The 20,434-nt window shown below is 34.0% G+C and overlaps 2 protein-coding genes across 2 annotated transcripts; both read left to right on the top strand.

The window, feature by feature from the left end:
- The first annotated feature begins 8,477 nt into the window (after positions 1 to 8,477).
- On the top strand, positions 8,478 to 12,092 carry LOC132623580 (aquaporin NIP1-1-like). Its single transcript, XM_060338358.1, has 5 exons — positions 8,478 to 8,850; positions 9,293 to 9,514; positions 10,532 to 10,729; positions 11,084 to 11,145; positions 11,712 to 12,092. Exons 1-5 carry the CDS (start codon positions 8,680 to 8,682, stop codon positions 11,935 to 11,937), a joined length of 879 nt encoding a protein of 292 aa, XP_060194341.1. The 5' UTR covers positions 8,478 to 8,679; the 3' UTR covers positions 11,938 to 12,092.
- A 5,965-nt stretch (positions 12,093 to 18,057) lies between these two features.
- Positions 18,058 to 19,545, top strand: LOC132624498 (aquaporin NIP1-1-like). Its single transcript, XM_060339267.1, has 4 exons — positions 18,058 to 18,120; positions 18,893 to 19,082; positions 19,232 to 19,422; positions 19,510 to 19,545. The coding sequence occupies exons 1-4, from the start codon at positions 18,058 to 18,060 to the stop codon at positions 19,543 to 19,545; spliced, it is 480 nt and encodes a 159-aa protein (XP_060195250.1).
- Positions 19,546 to 20,434: the final 889 nt, after the last annotated feature.

The following is a 20,434-nucleotide window of genomic DNA, read 5'->3' as shown; positions in this document are numbered from 1 at the left end:
GAAAATTATGCAAGAACGTATGCTGGAAGGTTCTACCCACTTGGCAGTGACAGTTATTGGCCACCGGATCCATTTTCAATGGTTGCAAATAAAATATTTATCCGTAAATTCAGAAAGAGTGCATACTCGCATATTCATAATGAAATGGATGTTCCACCGGGGAGATACACTAAAAAATGCTCATTTTGCAATTATGTTGGTCATGATAAGCGCAAGTGTCCCTTACGACATGGTGCTCAAACTACATCTCGCGGTGGAAGTACCTCTAGTGGTGGTGGCACATCTAGCAGTGGTGGGGGAAGATCAACTCAAGGGCATTAATTGATGAATGTTTTTTAAGATTTTTTCTTACTTTGATGATTGTATTTTATGCTGTTATTTTGAAGAATATTAGTATGTTAAGTATTTTCATCTACTCAAGGTTATGAATGAATGGTGCAATTTAATTAAGTTTATTTTTTTTGTATGAATGCTGTCATTTTGAGAAACTTTTGAATTGATGAACAAGTTTAAGTATTCGCAAAGAGCTTCAAGATAATGTCACCGAACCTTCAAACGAAAATGGCGTTCGAGCACTTTTCAGCCACTAAAACGGCCATCCGAACTTCTGCGTATCCTTGATGTATTGATCCTACCTTATTAATCGCACAAAAAAAAGTAGGGTTCTATATAAAATATTGATGTTTCGGGGTCGCGAAGCATGATTAATCTGTGGACAAAATACGTTAAAAAGTGTAATGGAAGAAGGGTTAACTAAAAGGGCTGGAAAAAAAAAGGCCCTATAGCGCATCAATTTACTGCGCTATATCATGTCCCTGTAGACACTATAGCGCAGCAAATTACTACGCTATAGTAGTTAACGGCTCCGTCCCCGTTACCGCTATAGCGCAGTAAATTACTGCGCTATAGGTACTTTTGTAACCTTTTTTATTGTTAGGGTATTTTGGTTCAAAATATTTTTTCTAGGGGTATTATGGTTCCGGACTCATTATACCAAAGAGTAGTATATGTTTGGGATCAAAATAATAGGACGTCATGTGAAAGCCCATAATTGTAGGTCTTGAACTCGATAAATCGGACAATAAATAAAATATACTAAAAAAGATATAATATTTTAATAGTGTTTGGTCAATTGACCCATATATAAAAAACCTAATTTAAAGAAAATCATAAAACTATGAGAGAAAAATCTCTCCCTAAACAAGACTCTTTAGGGCCTGTTTGGAAGCCACTTGGTAATTGGAATTGGTGTAATTACTAGGGTAGTAATTACACAGCTTAATAATTACACAGTATTGTAATTACAACGACCTGTTTGTTTGTCATAATATAATTACAGTGTAATTACAAGCGTGTTGTTTTCTTGCACAAGTGTAATTACACAGTTAGTTTAATTTTAAAATAAAATAAAATTATAAAAAAAAATTAAAATTAATATTTAAAAAATACTTGCCTTTATAAATGATATTAAATTAGTTATGTAATAACACATTGTTTCTTGAAAATATATTAATTAATAATCATATATTTGTAACTAATATTGTCAAAAATAATTGATATTTTTTTTCAAATTAATACAGTAATATTTAATTTTAATTAATTATAAAATTTAAAAGAAGACTTTTGTTGTGAGAACGTCATGGATTAGATGTTTGACAAAAAAATAATATTTATAAATATAATGCCATAACAGTATTGAAATGTTTGACACAAAAAGTCCATCAAATGTAAGTGAAAAATAAACAACATGCAATGTGAAAGCAAATAACTTAAAATTGAAAATATAACCTAAATTCAAATTCCAACATTACATAAGTAAGTTCCAACGTAACTTACATAAATAATTCAAAAGAAAGAAAAAATATAGATCTATAACCTCATTCACAACGAATTCTACTTTAATAACATCACTCGTTATATGCCAAGTTTGTTAATGACTCATTCTTTCCAATATTAAGAGGTGTAGTTTCAAAAATTAGAACAATAATACGGTTATGCTAAATGAATAAAATAAAAAAATAAAAAAAATACGAGCAATTACATGGAACCACAAGAAGTAAAGGTTGGGAATGAGAAGAAAGGAAATGAAAAATAAACAATATAAAAAAAACATTTTAAAAAATAAAAATAATTAAAAAGTAAAATAAAAATAAAAATAAAATAATAGAAATAAAAAATAAATTAAAAATCAAAAGAAATTAAAATAAACTAAAAAGAAACAAACTAAAAAGTAACTTTGTAATTACACCCAATTCTCAACTCCCCACCCCCACCCCCACCCCTCCACCCCGAGAATTAGAGAGTGTAATTACACCTAATTCCCACCTAACTGTGTAATTACTTGGCCAAAAAAGGTCAAACTGTGTAATTTCACCCAATTTCAATTACATGGGTGGCTTTCCAAACAGGCCCTTAATGACTACATTGTGGATGCTATTGTGTGTGTGTTTTCGTGTTTCTGTATGAGAAGAAAGATCTTCTATTTATCGATGTTTGAAACGTCTCCTCCAAAAAAGGATGTCATTTTCTACTATGAAAATCTTTTCCACCAAGTTAACTGTTACATCCGGCATTTTTGCATGTTCGGAAAAAAAAATTGAGATAACTTGACTTGTAATGAATAAGGCCATATTTGGACCTTACTTGGTATGGATGTGTCGGCTATGAATATATTGGTGTGGAATAACGAAAGGAGGCCAAGGGCAAAATTGGAATTTTGAAAATTTGCTTCATGAATTACAACATGTAACCAATTGGACTCAAAAAAATATAAGAGAAATGAGGCCCAAAATGGGAGAGCCCAACCGGCCATAGGTTGGCCCAAGTCCATGGAATTAATTTCCATGTGATAATTAAGGATAAGGGACCATATTATGTGCAAGTCATCTTTATCAATTAGAAGCTTCAAGTAAAATCAAGAACAAAAAATGAGAGAGGCTCACGGCTAGAAAGAAAGAAAAGGAAAGAAAGAAAAAAAAAAATCTTGGAGCCTAATCTTGGGTTCAAAAATTCATTTCTTGTGGGATTATTACCAAGCTCAAGATTCTCTACAACTTGGTATAATTATTTTGGCAAGAGGACAACTCTAGTGGCAAGTGAAGAATTTGAAGAAAAGGTAAGAATTTCATGCCTTTGTTATGTTATGGAAGGTGTATGCATGTTGTAGAGTGTGGAATTGAGTAAGGAGTATGAAACTTGTGTGTTATATGTATGAATATGTGTTGGCCGTGTGGGAGGTTTTGACCGTGTGTGTGTGTGTGTGTGTGTTCTATACTTATGATGAGTCGAATTTATGTTATAATCTAGTTGTGGTGATGATGAAATTTGTATTAGAAATGAAAGTTGAATGAATTAGTGAAAGTTGGAAATTTTAGTGCATGGCCGTGTGAATGTATAAATATGTGTGTGTGGCCGTGTAGTGCTATATGTTGGAGAGAACATGGATTTGTTATAATTAGTATGTTAATTGTGTGGTAATCTTGTGATGAAAATGAGAAAAAGTGTTGTTAATTGGTTGTCGGAAAGTAGATGATTTTAGTATAGTTTATGTGATTAAGGGAATGAAATTGTAAGAATGTGCTATGGATGTTTATGCTAAAGATTGGAAGTTGCGGGTGAAATATGCCCTTAGTAGGAAACTTGTATATTGCGTATATCTTATGTATATTTGGTGAAAACGATATGATATGCCTCCGATTCATGTTGTAATGATCTTGATGAGTGATGAATATGAAAATGGTAAGATTGGTTTGAAAGTGTAAGGTTGGAATGGAAGATGTTATGTTATGTCGGAAAGATGGCTAGTTATGCCATATTAGGTGTCTTGTAATGCTTGTTGTTGTTATTGATGTTGTTTCTGGGTTGCTGTGTTGATAAATTAAGCCGAGCTAAGTCTCGGGGATGATATATATATAGGGAAAATGCTGCCGAAATTTCGGTAGGCAAGTATGTAATAAGTTTGGATTATTGAAAAGCTTGAATTTGACATTTGGCAAACTTGACCATTTGTAGATTCTGGACAAAATTGGAATCGAAACCAAGCGAGCGTAAGACGCAATCGAGGTATGTAAAGCCTACCCCTTCATTCTTAGGCATGTTCTGAACATAATAGGCTCGGCCGCGAGCCTTAAATACGACTCCGTTCCTCGGAATTCGAGATGGAAATCCGCTCCACTTCCTTCAGTAAGATTGAATCATTTTTCTTATAACTTGCCCCTAAAGTGAACTTTTGTATAAAACTTTCCTAAACGGAGTTGGAATACTTCCATATGATTATGGATGACCTCATAAGGTCTATTATCAGTAATTTACGTATGTCGCCTCGAGTTGGTCCGAGGTGGGCCCACGGAGCCCCGATACCTATTGTATGATCTAAATTGTCTCATTTCTGTCCGATTTTCACAAGTAACATCTGGACTATTATTCTGATCTCGATTTGACAACTTTTATATATAAATCTTACAAAATGGTTTTGACATCTGGAAATCTGATTCTGGTAATAATCCGTCGTGCCTTCCCAAGTAGGATATAGGCGCGTATTATGAATACCATCCGAATACTCTGATTTGACTCGCCGCTTGGCATACTTCAGTTTGATTTAGTCTGTATGTGTGTGGTTTCTTATTAATCTGCTCGTGGATGTCTCAATGCTTCCTTCACTGCGTCCCGGGCCAGGTTCTGTTATCGTGCATATTCCTCTGCATTGTTCACCGCGTCTCTCGGTGTGTGGGCCGGGATCTGTTTATATCTGTATGATATTATGATCTGTGTATGGGGATGGCGGCCAGGATGGCATATGATCTGATCTGATTCTGTCTGTCCACCGCGTCCCGTACTAAGAGGGCCGGGTTCTGTTTACCGCGCCCCCATGACAGGGTCGGGATCTGTATGTATGTATGTATGTGCTATCAGTATTTATATAAGCACATGACTCTGTATGATTCTGTATGACTCTGCATGCATAATTCTGTCCGGCATACTTTTGTCTGTCCGTCTGGATTACGATTATGTCTGTATGTCCGTATGGATTATGATTCGGTATGTCTGTATGGATTATGATTCTGTCTGTCCGTATGGATTATGATTCTGTCCGTCCGTTTCACTTATGGTTCTGTCCGCTATAACTCTGTGCTTCTAGTTCAGACTATGATTATGCTTGTTATATTTCTGCTTTACATACTCGATACATTTTTCATACTGACCCCCGGTTCTTCGAGGGCTGCGTTACATGCCCGCAGGTACAGACGCACCTGGAGATACATCGCCAGTCTAGGGCTCAGATTCTGCTATTTTGAAGAGCTCCCTTGATCCGGAGCGAATACTTTTGGTATATATCTTCTGACATCTGTATATTCTGTATGTATGATAATTTTGGGTATGGCGGGGCCCTGTCCCGTCATATGACTCTGTATGTCTGTTAGAGGCCTGTAGATATGTATGTGGGTTACGGGTTACATCTGTTCAGGTAGGTGCGTACGAGTTTGTGACTCTGTCTGTTATGTTAGCCTCATCGGCTTATGCAAAAGTTTCAGTATGCATTTATATATATATTTTCGCGCGCACCGTATCTGTATTGGCTTGAATCTGTAAACACCTATTTGAAATATTCTGTTAGGTACGCCGATTCTGTCAGGTAGGTACGTATGGGTATCCAGTTAGGATGCCAGTCGCGGCCCACGGGGTTGGGTCGTGACATTAACCTTTTTGGAGTAAAACACAATCATGGAATAGAACCCAAATAAAGTAGGAAATTCAGGGCAATCACTAACAAATCCCCTTTGCCTGAATTTTCTGGCAAAAAAATCTTCATCTTCCTTCTTCACATAATCTTCATCATTGTTGCTTGTCATGGTTAAAAGTAGGTATGGTTGAAAATTTGAGCCTTGTGCTTTAAAGTGAGCACAAGTTGAAAGTGGATTCCATGCGCTAAAAGTGAACAAGGGTTGAAATTGGCCCAAGCGTTTAAAGTAAGCAAAGGGTGAAAAATTTGAGCTCATACGTTAAAAATAAATATGAGTTAAAAATAATTTTTGTTTTAAAAATATGCAGCAACAGAATTGTTGAAAATTGTCCTCCACATATAGCCGTACAAAATCTTCATTATCGTGAACTTGGTCTGTAGCTTGATTTGTATCTACCTTGAACCCTTCTTCCACCTAGTTAAACCATTGGCTCGAATACCACTTATTGAAATCGAAATAATCGAGCGTCATGCAGAAGTTCATAATTGCAAACCTTGAACTCAATAAATCGGACAACAAATAAAATATACTAAAAAAGACATAATATTCTATTAGTGTTTGATCAATTGATCGACCTATATATGAAAAACCTAATTTCAAGACAATCATAAAACTATGAGAGAAAAATCTCCCCCTAAACAAGACTCTTTAATGATTACATTGTGGATACTATTGTGTGTGTGTGTTTTTTTTCCGTGTTTCTGTATGAGAAGAAACCATGTTTCTACGAAAAGAAAGATCTTCTATTTACAGATGTTTGAAACGTCTCCTCCAAGAAAAAGGGTAGACATGGAGGAGTCCTTTTCTACTATGAAAATATTTTCCACCAAGTTAACCTTTTTGGGGTAAAACACAATTATGGTGTAGAATCCAAATAAGATAGAAAATTCAGGGCAATTCCTAACCGTAATATTCAGTACTAACGACGTTCAAACATATGCAGATAAATTCTAAGAATATTCAGCATTAATATTTATTCTGCATTAATAAACTACTGAATGAAAGTACTTAAAACTGAGTATTAACTAATTTGTTTTATGGTATTCATAGTATGCCAAGTGATCTTGGAATATAGACGACATGGTTTTGATTTGCTATGTTGTCGAAATATGGATCTTTTGTTTGTACACTTATGTGGCTTCATCACGGCAAATGTATGAGTCAAGTTGGACAACCGATAGAGGGAGAAGCAAAGAACGGGAGACAAATTTATGACAAGTAGAATATTTCAAGGCCAATTTTGAAAATTTTCCTTTAATTTAGTAAAAAATAAAATAAAAAATCCCAAGTGTTTTATTCAAATGAAATGAAAGTACTCGAAGTGAAAAATGCCAGTTTGATAAGAATTGGTTATCGCTATAACTAATTACCTATAGTTAAGTTTGTTTCTATCCTTTCTAGTGATTTTCATCTTTCCAGAGTTATGGAAAACGACGAAAAATAAGTTACCATTTGCCATATGGATAATAGGCAAGTTGGTTAATGGTTGTGAAAATTAAAAGTTTCTCTATTGCATTCATAACTTTTCTGTATTACCGGTGGGTTGTTGGATCAGCCTTCAATGCCCATCTTAACAGATTTAATAAATACGTCATAGTTTCAATAATTTCCTGCCTTTCCTAATAATAATAAATGTTCATGCCTCTTGTTAAAAAATTAAATCAAATTATATGCCCGAATTTTTAAAATAAATTTTGAACCTAACTCAACTAAAAAATATTTAATTTAAAAACACAAATTGGGCAAGCAATATAAAGACACCATCCATCTCTTTGATCCCCGATGTGGGACTCTTCTCAATGCAATTTTATCTGCTGTGACATGTCGCTTTTCATGTTTCGCAGGTGATCCTTTCATATTTACTATTACTTCTTTTATTCTACTTTATGTGATATATAATTGAGCATGAAATTTTTTAAAATAATATTTTTAAAACATATGATCTTAAAGACTAAAACAAGTTATAAATATTTGTATCATAACTGGTAAAGTATCTAATTATGCGTAAAATACAAGAACTACAATTAAATTAAATTATGTTTAAACATAAAAATATAATTCATATATTCCAATATGTGATACTTTTCACTTTCTGATGTTCAAACTGTATAATATTTTGACCAACATTTTAAGATATATTTTTTCACCAAATTGATTTGAAAAAAGTTACAGCTTATAGTATTTTTCATTTAATTTTCAAATATATAAATTTTAATCTTAAAATATTGAGTTAATCTAATTCAACTTAACTTCAAAGTTTAGTCAACTTAGCTCTCAAAAAATGAAAAAGTATCACGTAAATTGAAACGGAAGAGTAATGTTTTTTTTTTTTTAAATAGATTAAAAAAGATTGACCAGATAAACTAGGACTGAGGATATAAAAGAGGGAGAGAGGGGAAATAACAAAGATGAGCTGGATCTCTTAAATCAAATTATGAGCCCGTTTGGATTGGCTTTTAAGTTGCTTATAAGTTGTTTTTAGCTTTTTTGAGTGTTTGACTGATCAGCTTAAAGTCATTTTGTGCTTAAAATAAGCTCAAAAAAACAATTGGGCCCATTTGACTTAGCTTACCTAAAGCAGCTTATAAGCTGTTTCAGCTTATAAGCCAAAAAAAAATAGTTAGACTACCCTAACTTATTTTTTTTAATTTGCAGCTTATAGGCATAAATCCATCCAAACATGCTCTATGTCAATAGCATTGATCTCTCCGAAAAGAAACTAATTAAAATAAAAAACATAAGAAGCTCCATTCCCCTCTCTCTCTCACTCTCTCTCTTCCCATCCTTTTGGTCTCTTTTCTTTCTCTCTCCTTAACCGGATTTGTATTTATAAATTGGAGAAGTTGTGAGATTTTTGTTTGTTCACTTCTTCCTATATTGGTATAAAACTATAAGTCCATATATATCACCCCCTCTTTTCTTCAACTAAGTTCAAATTATGGGTGATCAACAGATAGCTGCAGGGGCTAATGGAAACCACATATCAGTGAGTTTGAATATTGGAGATGATGATTTCAACAACAAGACTTCTGCTAATTCAGCATCACATCATCAAGATTCTTCATCAAGCTCAACCTGCAACTTTATCACTGTTCCCTTCATCCAAAAGGTGATTTTTTATGTTTATCTTAATTTCTTGTAAACTAAAATAAAACAATAGTACTTTTGACAACTTCTTTTGGATAAAAGGTTGCTGAGAACTAGTGAATGATAAAGGGTCGACAACAATTTCCTTAATCCATAGAATTCTTCCAGTTTTTTCAAAGAAAAAGACTTTCAAGGCCTATAAAAACCTCAAAAATGTTTGAAAAATAAAAAAAAAACAATGTGTTATTTTGTCTGATTGATTGTGTATGAGCTAGTGCTCTACGGAACTGAACTCATGGTAGAACTAAATTCCGCTGAATTTCGTCTTACTTTGTAATTGAGGACACATGCATTATTAATGTTAGCAGGAACATAAATTTCTTCAAATAACCGCGTCTGAATACACTATCAAATTAAATTACCAGGCCAGTTTATTATTGCTGTTTTTTTTCCCCATTAAACAGATAATAGCGGAGACATTAGGGACGTATTTCTTGATATTTGCGGGGTGTGGGTCAGTGGCAGTGAATGCAGACAAAGGAATGGTGACTTTTCCCGGTATATCTATAGTGTGGGGGCTGGTGGTGATGGTTATGGTTTACTCTGTTGGCCACATTTCTGGTGCTCATTTTAACCCTGCTGTTACCATTGCCTTTGCATCTAACAAAAGGTTTCCTTGGAAACAGGTACCCCTTTATTACATTCTCCATCACTTCTGTTTTTCCTATAAATTGAATCTTCAACATTTGAGTTCATTGGGTTTGACAACATATATAGTACTCTCTCTGGTCCAATTTATTTGAAAGTTTGGGAGAGTCAACAGTTCTTTAATTCTTTCACTGCGATTTTCTCCAACTCTTTTCATATATTGTGAATTATTAATTATGCAGATTTATAATATCTTTTATGTAATTTTCAAATATGAAAATTTCATCATAAAATACTGGAAGAAAAAATTAGTTGACTCCCCAAACTGATCAACCTTCAAACAAATTGGGACGGAGGGAGTAATCATTTTGTTAGTTTGAGGTAGTAATATAATGTTCTCAAACTTCTACTTATATGGGTGACAATGCCTATACCATGTTTATATCTACATCACAATTCACAAAGTACAAATACCTAAATGATTCGTCACAATCAGGGGTTGAGCTGGAACCTTTGTCAGAAAATACTATGTGTGTATAATGTCAATTCTTTTTACGTATACAATAGATAATGAATCTCTTATGAAAAATCATGCCTCCGCTGCGAGTCACAATTTTGCAATGTAAATAGAAAATTAGTTTTCATATGAGAAAATGTTGGTTTGTACTTTATTAAGGTACTTACAGTTGAAGTATATTCTCGTTGTAAAATTTAGTTCAAGTATCTCATGTGCAATAATAAACCATTGGTTATGGTACTGTCTGTAGACTTAGATAACGACTATTCTTCATGTATTTTTATTACGACTTTACGAGCCTATATATATAGCTCAATACTATTTGAATTTATTTCTTCTCATTACGCGTACACATTGACTCACGGATTTAAAATGATCAATATGACTATTTCCAAGTTTTTTTCTTGTAAAACTTTCCAAGTTTTATTACTTCCAAACTGCAGGTCTTGTTAGTTTTGATTAGTTGAGAACATTAAAGGGTTTCACTGTCTTTTTCTAACCTATAACTGATAAGCATTTATTTCATATAATATGACAGGTACCAGCTTACGTGGCAGCTCAAGTTATTGGATCAACCTTGGCAAGTGGGACCCTACGATTAATATTTAATGGGAAACATGATCACTTTGTTGGAACCTCACCCTCTGGATCAGACATTCAATCTCTTGTTCTTGAATTTATAATCACATTTTATCTTATGTTTGTCATTTCTGGTGTCGCTACTGATAATAGAGCTGTAAGTCCTCTTTTTAAATCTCATTTTTTAATTACTCTAAACGTCTAATATTTAAACTTAATAAAAACAGTTAAGGACAAGATCTTGAATAGCCAATTAATCCAGCTAGTTTCCTACGTACGTACTTTTCTTGTGAATGCATTAATTTAATTTTTCTTCTCGCAATTATTAATGTACAATAAGTTATTCACTAATGGCATTGTACGCAAAGTGTAGTCAATAATCATGATTAAACTAGTAAGGAGATTGTGACTTAGTTCAATAATCTGATTTATTTAGTTGTACGTGGACTCTTCTACATCATTATTATCCCATGATTGCTTAATTTCTTTTTGTTGCGGTTAATTATTGCAGATTGGGGAACTTGCTGGTCTTGCTGTGGGGGCAACCGTGTTGCTTAATGTGATGTTTGCCGGGTAATTACGTAATTTGCGTATTGCTTTCTCTTTTTATTTTTATTTTTTATTATTTGTATAACCAAAGACCTTATTGTGTGGAAAAGACCCAAAAATATTTGGATAGAGGGTGTCCAAATCTTTGACCATTTGCCTATTAGACTGTGACAACATGTACATGAGTACATCCTCGTGTACAAAAAATACACGGTTTTTGTTTTAGAAAAGCAAATTCCTTTTTTCTTTTTCTATATACTTTTGACCAAAAACAGAACTCTTTTTTTCTTTTTGGTATTTAAAGAGTTTGACAACTCCCTTATTTTATGATAAATGAGATCTAGAGTCGCTTTTGGTAGAATGGATTTCATTCGACTTCTCGAATTAATCCAATCCCAAAGTGAGTATCAGACACCGAGTGATAAAAAAAAAAAAACAGTGCAGCTCGTATAGAAGTAGAGTAGGGTTCTCTATCTCACCGTTAATTTAAAGTCATACCAATTAAAAATCAATTTGTTAAGAGAATTACTTGTCATGTTATTGTTCTTCTTTCTAATAATAAAGTATGGATAATGTGGTGGATTGAACAGGCCAATATCAGGTGCTTCAATGAACCCAGCAAGGAGTTTGGGCCCAGCAATAGTGTCAAGTCATTACAGAGGTTTATGGGTTTACATTTTAGGCCCAACAGCTGGTGCCATAGCAGGTGCTTGGGTCTATAATATCATCAGATTCACTGATAAGCCTTTACGTGAGATTACCAAAAGTGGATCTTTTCTCAAGTCCAAAAGTCTAGCACGTAATGGATCCAATTAGAAAATGAAAAAGTTGTTTTTTTCTTCTTTTGATAAATATATAAAGAAAGAAAAATCTGTTCCAATTAGTCTACTTTGACTTTTGTATACGAAAAGAAACTCGCTGTAATTTGTAAAATAATCTAATGAAGTTTTAAATTTGTCAACGTTGGAATTTACAGTGGCTTGTTTAACAGTTTAAGGATTTGTTTCATCTTTAAACGTCACTTTGTTGCAACTTTGACACCAACTTGTTATCACATTGTAACATGTTGAGTGAAGAAAAATTATCTAGAAATGAGAAACTTGAGTTTTCGTAAATTATAACAACGTCCATAGATAATTACTGTAATATTGGGAACTTTCATAAAAATTATAGAATTAAGATTAAAGTAACATTGCATCATTTGAGTTCAAAATGTTGAATCTTGACAAACAATAGTAAGCTGAGTACTAGAATCATGACAAATGGCCTAACTTGCATAGTTCAGCAAGATTCATTTGGCGAATTTAACCACATATTAGTTAAACGGCAAGAGGAAAAGGGGTGATAAATTAAGGGTGAATTATTGCTATTTAGACTATCTAAAGTTAAGAAGTCTGTTTCAACTGTTCAATCATCATAATCATAAGATGATTCCCTGCAGTTATAACTAGATTTCTTGACAATCTATATCAAGTTTAACTTTAATTAAAATATTAAGAAAATGTCTGACAAAGAATTAATCAAAGAAAACAAAAAATAAAACATAATTTGCGATAGAGGATAAACATGATATTCTCTGATTTGACTGCTTGCTTGGTGTTGTCTTTTTAGCAAAAATATATAAATGTCTTGTTCTCTCTTTTCCATTCTTGGAGTGGTGATTCACCCCATTATTATCTTTGTAGAAGTGAAAAACTTTTGTCTCGTTTATTACCATTAGCAAGTTTTCTTTCAATTAATACGACTGGTCAGAGTCACTGAGACCTTTGAAAAGTTCTTTAGAAAGGACAACTTTTTGGCAACTAAGGTAACTTTATTATACACTCGATAAGTTATATGGCTAATGACAACTGCATTGTTAGGCATTAATCAGGTGACAGACGACCACTTTGGTCCTGCAAGGTAAGCCCGTTAACCGGGTCAACCCGGACCGGACCGGTAACCGGTTACGGAACCGGCCGGTTTCCAGTTAAAATATCGGAACCGGCCACCGGTTCCAGTTTACCGGTTACAAAACCAAAACCGGAACCGGTCCGGTTCAAACAGTCCAAAACCCTTTTTTTTTTTTTTTTTGTCGTATAGTATATATATATTATAGTATTTATTAGTATATTGTAGGTATATTTACATATGTTATATAAGTTTATAAGTAAAGTTTAAATATTTACTGACTAACAGGCTAACAGCAAATCAACAATACAGCATATACGTGTATATACTTGAAAAATAACTAAAATATATTAAGAATATACTTATAATATATAGTATATGTTTAAGTATACATATACTATACTTAAACATATAGTATACATATAGTATACATATATATATATATATATATATATAGTATATATATATGTTTAAGTTATACTTATATGCTATACTATAATATATATTCTTAATATATTTTAGTTATTTTTCAAGTATATAGCTTTGTAGTTTTTAATTTAAGTAGATGTATATTATAAGTATATTCTTAGTATATTTTAGGTATATTCCTAACTTAATAAAAGTAAAAATATGAACACAAGTAAATAGAAGAAAGCTCAATGAGCCATATATTTTATTCATTCTTGGATAACATTTATTTGCAAGTTGTAGTTTTTTTTAACTTGCAAATAATACATGAGTTGTAAAGAAATAGTAGAATAATAAAATCACCAATTCTGAATCATTTAATTAATTTCCCCCATATCGTATTCGGCCATGGAAATATCTTCAAAGTCTTCCATTTGGTCCGGTCCACTTGCTATCAAATCTTCAATTTCTTCCTCTTCGCCTTCCTCCGCTTCTGAGTTTTGGTTGCGTCGCTCCGATCTAATCCAATCGCGAATGCACACTAGTACTTGCAAGCTAAAGCCGAATAATGAATGTCTATGGTCTTCAATTTGCTGTCTTCCTTAGCTAAATGCGCTCTCCGAAGCCACGGTTGATACTTGAACCGTAAGGATATCTCGAGTCATTCTTGAGAGTATCGGATAACTTGTCTTGTACTTCTTCCATCATGCTAAGACGTCCAATTCATCCAGTTCCTTGATATCCACATTTGGCTGCATCAAATAAAAGTTATATTCATCAAAGTTTGCATTACAAGAAGAAGTTGGCTGTGAATGTAAAACTTTTAAATGCGACAAACCCGACAAACCCTTTTTGCTACTTTGAGAAGTAGTAGGGCGTGGAGCAACGGGTGTAGCACGTTCTTCCAAATTAGAATAATGAGTAAAAACTTTTCTAAACTCGTCATCAATAGCTAGTTCGGCTTCAGCTAAAGATGGTTGAACTCCCGGTTCAATTTCTAAAAATGTATAAATTTGACCAACTAATGCTTTAGTATAAGACACTTTTAAACAAGGATTTAGAAGAGAACCCAAAATAAATAAAGTTGGGATGGGAAAAAAATACTTCTTAAATTTGATTATCATTTCAAAAATAGCCGCTTGATAACCGGGTTTATATTTATATTCTTGTAAAACTCTAGCTATTTCCGCTAAGTAGGCTAAAATTTCGGTTACCGTGGGATAGAATTGTCTAGAAAAAACAAGAGTTGCATTATAAAAAAATTCTAAAAGTTCAACACATTCTTTAACATCTTCCCAATGCGAAAAATTTAACCAATCATCACTATCAATATTAAATTTATTGTGAACTTGTTGTATGGGAATCTTATACTCATATGCTTGTTGTAGCATAATGTAAGTGTAGTTCCACCTAGTCTCAATTTCTACTTGAATTTTCCTAGGTCTAAGGTTATTTTCCACACAAGCATTCTTAAAATCTCTAAGTCTTGTCCTATTAGCATTACAAAAAAGAAACGCAACCGCATCTCTAACTTTTTGAATAGAATCGTCAAAACACACAAGACCATCTTTAACAATTAAATTTAAAATGTGACAACTACATCTTACATGAAAAATATTTCTTAGCGGAGGGTTTATTTCTCTTTTTAAAAGACCAATTGCCTTTGTATTATTAGAAACATTATCTAAAGCAATACAAAGTGTTTTTCTATAAATATTAAAAAATCTCATTATAGTAGCCATTGAATCCGCTAAAATTTTTCCATCGTGACGACCTTTTCCTTCATCATATAAAAAAGCTATAATTCTTTTTTGCATAACCCAATTGTCATTAACCCAATGACATGTAATAGCAAAAAAAATCAAACTTGTTAAGACTAAGACCCAAATCAGCAGTAAGAGAAACATTACAATTTAAATAATTAAATACATAGCGCAAATAAAATTTATATTTTTTATATAAATCTATAACATTCGCTCTACAAGTACTTCTAGGAATATCCTCAAATAACGGATTATAACAACGTTGAATGTAAGTAATAAACCCAAAACCCGAAGGAAAGGAAAATGGTAAACAATCATAAGCTACCATTTTAGCTATTTCTACACGCTCTTTTTTCTTGTCATACTTAAAATTTCTACCAGTTCGTGGGTCTATCGTCATTTGAATACCCCCCACATTTGAACCCGTTTGCTCTCCCCAAACATCCATATGTTTGCTTCTCATATGACCATTTAGTGTACCCGTTCCACCATCCTTACTAGTTCCTTGCTTAAAACTAAATACTTGTCCACATAGGGTACATGTAGCTGATTGGTTTTCTCTATTCTTAGTCATAAATTTCCAAATTTTTGCGGTTGGCTTACGAGTTCTAGGCGGTTTGTCTTGTGTATGTGATTGTGCAGGACATGTATCTCCTATGGGATTTTCGGGGGGTTGTGTTTCATCATCATCATCATCATTATCAATTTCATTAAAAGTGTCGGTAAAATATTGTTGCATTGCCTCATGACCTAAAAGTGGATTATTTCCACCAACATCAATACCTAAATTAGGTGTTTCTTCCACAAATGTTTCCTCATTAAGCCCACCCCTAACAATACCACTACTACTACCGGCACCACGTCTAAATCTCTTTGCCATTATTAAATAGAATTAATTTAAATCACAAGAAAATAAATTGCAACAAATTAAATTGCGAAAAATAAAGATAGAGTTGGAATGAAGGTACCAAATTGCCGAATTAATTTCCAACAAAGTGAAGGCGGCTAGAATTGCAAATCCACCAAAGCTACTTCGGATTGTTGCAAAATCACCAACTCCACCAATAATATTATAATTGTAAAATTAATAATTGAAACTATAATAAGACTATAATATTTATTTGAGAGAAATTTAAAGTGGCTAATTATTGCAAAGTAACTATAATTGAGAGATTGAGATTTGAGAGAAAGAGAAGAGTGAATTGGTGTGGATTAAAATGAAAATGAAGAAGGGTTTATATAGGGTTGGGGAATGGGTTAAAGTGTTAAAAAAAAAAGTTTGGAGGGTTTGGGGGGGGGGGGGGGGGGGGCAAAAAATGAATTTATGGCCGTTTGGCAACGGCCATTTTTGCAAATGGACTTTTGCCAACGATCCATAAGCCCAGCAGCGACGGCTATATTTTTTTTTTTTTTTTTAATTTCACCGGTTTAACCGGTCCGGTTCCGGTAAGAAATAAACGGTTAACCGGAACTGGTTAACCGGTTCTACCGGTTCCGGTTTTATCGGTCCGGTTACCGGTTTGAACCGGTTAAACCGGACCGGTTGACACGTTTACTGTAAGGTACCTGATGAATTGCGAAACTAATTTAGAAAGTCATCACAAAGGAAAACTGTTTTTTTTTTTTTCCGAATATCCACAATTTTGGGAAAATCTTGGAGAAATCCTATGGGAATATTTCCTTTTATGGTAAGAAAGGATCGACCATCTCAGCATCTTTGGCAGCTAGCTTTTGGCAATAATTCTATTTCATTGTTATATTTTGTTTGCACCAAGGTAGTATTTTGATTCTTTGACCACTTCCATTCTAATTATATACTGATTAAAATTAATAGAATAGCTAATAGGACGTACCCAAATCTATAATTCTCGTTTCTAACATAATCAGATACGTGGTCAACGTTACATCAAGAAAGGATATCGTGTAATTGGAATTCAGAGTGTGTTTGGTAAAAAGGTAAATGTTTTCTTAGAATGTTTTCCTTGGGAGAAAAATGTGATTTTCTTACTTATTTTCTGGTGTTTGGTGGGTAAGCAGAAAATATTGTGCCAAGAGCATTTATATATGATCTAGGCAAACAATGCGCGGGGTGGACTGAGGTGGGTTGGGGGCGGGAGTGGGATGTTGGGATGGGGAGAAGATAATTAACATGAAGGGAAGTCATTTTCCTGATTTTTAAGGAACTTGTTTAGGAAAGAATTTTTCTAAAATTTTGACCGATCAAACTTAAGAAAATTAAAAACATTTTCTCAGAAAATGATTTCCTCCATACCAAACACACGCTTAAAAATTTACAATTTGGCGTAGATGTAAAAATGGAGAAAAATCGTAACTTCTAGACGGTAGCAGCAAAAACTGCGGAAAATAGAAGGTTCAATGTATCAGAGAAATAAAATGTGCTTGATTAACATCTTTAGATCTTTGAGTATACATAGCAATTTAGTGAAACTTTACTTTAGTGGCACAATCACTTTACCATCAGAACTACCCAAACAATAAAATTATTGGCATTAAGAGAACAAAGTATTGGATTTTCTACTTGAGCATTTGGACTTTTGCATTATTTTCCTCAAACCCTTGGGCTTTTTTAAATTTTTGTTTATTACATATAAGTTTAAACATATTGGTCATTTTCCATTCACAAACTGTGGTTTCTTATGTAAAACTTACATTAGCAAGGGTGAAAAGTGGGTGTTTCCAAAAGGGAGCACTAAAAATTTTTGAAGGCAATTCATGTTTCCAGTTCCAAATTTCCACCATGTCATGATCTCCCACCACACCTCACCTTAATGAAAAACAAATAAATTCCTCATAGCTCTACAGTCTGAGGGGAATTAAGTGAAATCATATTTTTCTAATGCTTGAGAGTTCAAGAATGGCTGAGATATCAGATATTACTATCAGTCATGCAACAGCTTTAGATATCAAAGATGATAATGTGCATCATATTCTTTTCTTGTCCATGTTTGGTATCCAAGAAACTTGGTGATTCCTCCTCACTTTCCTCAGGCTGCTCTGAAACTATAAGCTTTACTCAACAGGTAAACTCACTCTTCCAACTCTTTGATACTTCACATAATTAATTTTCATTCTACTAAGGACTTTACATCTTGAAAATTGAAGGTATCTCAGTTATCTTTCATCAACTTGAGCTATAAATTGTGGATAATGCCATAAGTACCACACAAGTACCTTCACCTTCTAACAAGTGGTTTATTGTACCAATGTTAGGTGTACGAACAAAGTCTCACATTAAAAGTTGATAAGAAAAACGAGCTTAGCTATTTATATAAGGTAGTGATACTTTTAATGGCGTGAGGCATTTTGGAAAAAAAAATTGTACCTAAAAGCAGATAGTTTTGCACCATGTTGTGAGTCTCTTTGGACTGGCCTATCGCCACAAACACCTGAAACCATGTCACATCCATTGACAGAGTTATAAGGCAAAATAATTGTCCATGTAATAACATGCATATAGCACATATGATATGGAGTCGATTGAAAGGGCAGCCCGGTTCACTAAGCTCTCGCTATGCGCGGGGTCCGGGGAAGAGCCGGACCACAAGGGTCTATTGTACGCAGCCTTACCTTGCATTTCCGCAAGAGGCTGTTTCCACGGCTCGAACCCGTGACCTCCTGGTCACATGGCAGCAACTTTACCAGTTACGCCAAGGCTCCCCTTGATGAATAATATTTTCTTTTCAATGCAGTTAGTGGCGGAGCTTTTAGGCACCTGCTTATTGATGTTTGCTGGTTCTGCTGCAATGGTGGTGAACAAGAACATGAATATTCTAGGAATAGCAGTTTTCAGGGGTTTGGATGTGATGGTTATGATTTACACTGTTGGGCAAGTTCCTGGTGCCCATTTTAACCCTGCTGTCACCATTGCTTTTGCTACATGTAAGAGGATTGCATGGAGACATTAAATTTCTCCATTCTCAGTTACCCAAAATACAACAGGTATGAGCAAGAAAGGACTAACAACATCCAAAAATATTTAAGGATGTTTCTGGTCATTGTTTGAGCTAATCTATTTTTTCAGGTGCCAGCATATGCATCAGCACACGTCGCAGGTGCAACTCTAGCAACTGGCACTGTGAGATTAATGTTCCAGGAAGAGCAACCTCAGTTTCTGGGAACAATTCCAGCTGGCTCAGATTTGCAGTCTCTTGGATTAGAATTCTTGATCACTTTATACCTCATGTTAGCTGTTGCAGGCATTGCAGTGAATAATCGACATGTTAGTAATCACTGCTTGTTTAAATGTGAAGGTCCTAGGACTTTAGAATTTCACTTATTCTATCCTTCTCTCTGATTACTGATGCAGGTTGGAGAACTCACTGGACTTGTCATTGGAGCTTAGTCATAATTAACTCCCTTGCTGGGTATGCTAAATAGATATCTTCTGTTTTCCCACATACTTTGGACCCATTTCAGAATGCATTTCTAAAGCTATCACATTCGGAAACCAAATGCTCTCGAAAGTGTTTGATTTTGAAGCGATATCACTGAAAGAAATTGACATAATGTCTTGCAGCGTGGAAATTTAAAATTAAGAGGAAAGTTACATGAATGGGAACTTCAGAAAGGACCTACACAATACTTAACATGATTTTAGGAAGAAAAAAAAAATATAGTACAGATGCCAACCCTCATAGATGAGTCGTAGCAACAGTTTCTAGTTGTATTATTTGGAATCTTAACTCTTCTATACAAATTTGCCTAACGGGAGACATTTGCTATTGTGATGAACAGGCCTATTTCAGGGGCATCAATGAATCCTGCCCGAAGTCTGGGACCAGCAATTTTATCAAATTGTTACAAGAAACAATGGATATACATGTTGGGTCCTACAGCAGGGGCTATAGCTGGTATCTGGTTCTATAATGCCATGAGGATTGTTAAGCCCAGTTTTTTCCTTTCCTCGGAAGATTAGCCCAAAATGATGTTTAAATGATGAATACTATTGTCCCGGTCTGATTGAATTAACCACTTCTCAGACCCATGTTTAAGTCTCTCCGCAGAATATTAGCCCAAAACAAAGCTTAATGAAAAGAAGAAAAAAACACTGTTCTAGTCCTCTATGCAGTTCTATAGAACTGATAGAACCATTTGGCAGCTACCATGTGTAAGATTTTGGACATCTACTGTTAGCTAATCTTTAGATTATATTCTTCCATTGAGGTTCTGCACGAATCATTTTGAGGTTTTATCATAAGAAAAAACTAACATGAGCACACTAACGGCAGTAG

Source organism: Lycium barbarum, chromosome 12, assembly GCF_019175385.1.
Source record: "Lycium barbarum isolate Lr01 chromosome 12, ASM1917538v2, whole genome shotgun sequence".
Lineage (NCBI taxonomy): Eukaryota > Viridiplantae > Streptophyta > Magnoliopsida > Solanales > Solanaceae > Lycium > Lycium barbarum.
This window is presented reverse-complemented; position numbering and strand designations above follow the sequence as displayed.

What these genes read in the sequence shown, in the direction of transcription:
- LOC132623580 (XM_060338358.1), top strand. Translation starts at nt 8,680, where the DNA reads ATGGGTGATCAACAGATAGCTGCAGGGGCTAATGGAAACCACATATCA. An exon ending in CTGTTCCCTTCATCCAAAAG is followed by an intron (nt 8,851 to 9,292) that starts GTGATTTTTTAT and finishes CCCATTAAACAG; the next exon opens with ATAATAGCGGAGACATTAGG. An exon ending in AAAGGTTTCCTTGGAAACAG is followed by an intron (nt 9,515 to 10,531) that starts GTACCCCTTTAT and finishes ATAATATGACAG; the next exon opens with GTACCAGCTTACGTGGCAGC.
- LOC132624498 (XM_060339267.1), top strand. Translation starts at nt 18,058, where the DNA reads ATGGCTGAGATATCAGATATTACTATCAGTCATGCAACAGCTTTAGAT. An exon ending in CACCATTGCTTTTGCTACAT is followed by an intron (nt 19,083 to 19,231) that starts GTAAGAGGATTG and finishes TTCAGGTGCCAG; the next exon opens with CATATGCATCAGCACACGTC. An exon ending in TTGCAGTGAATAATCGACAT is followed by an intron (nt 19,423 to 19,509) that starts GTTAGTAATCAC and finishes TTACTGATGCAG; the next exon opens with GTTGGAGAACTCACTGGACT.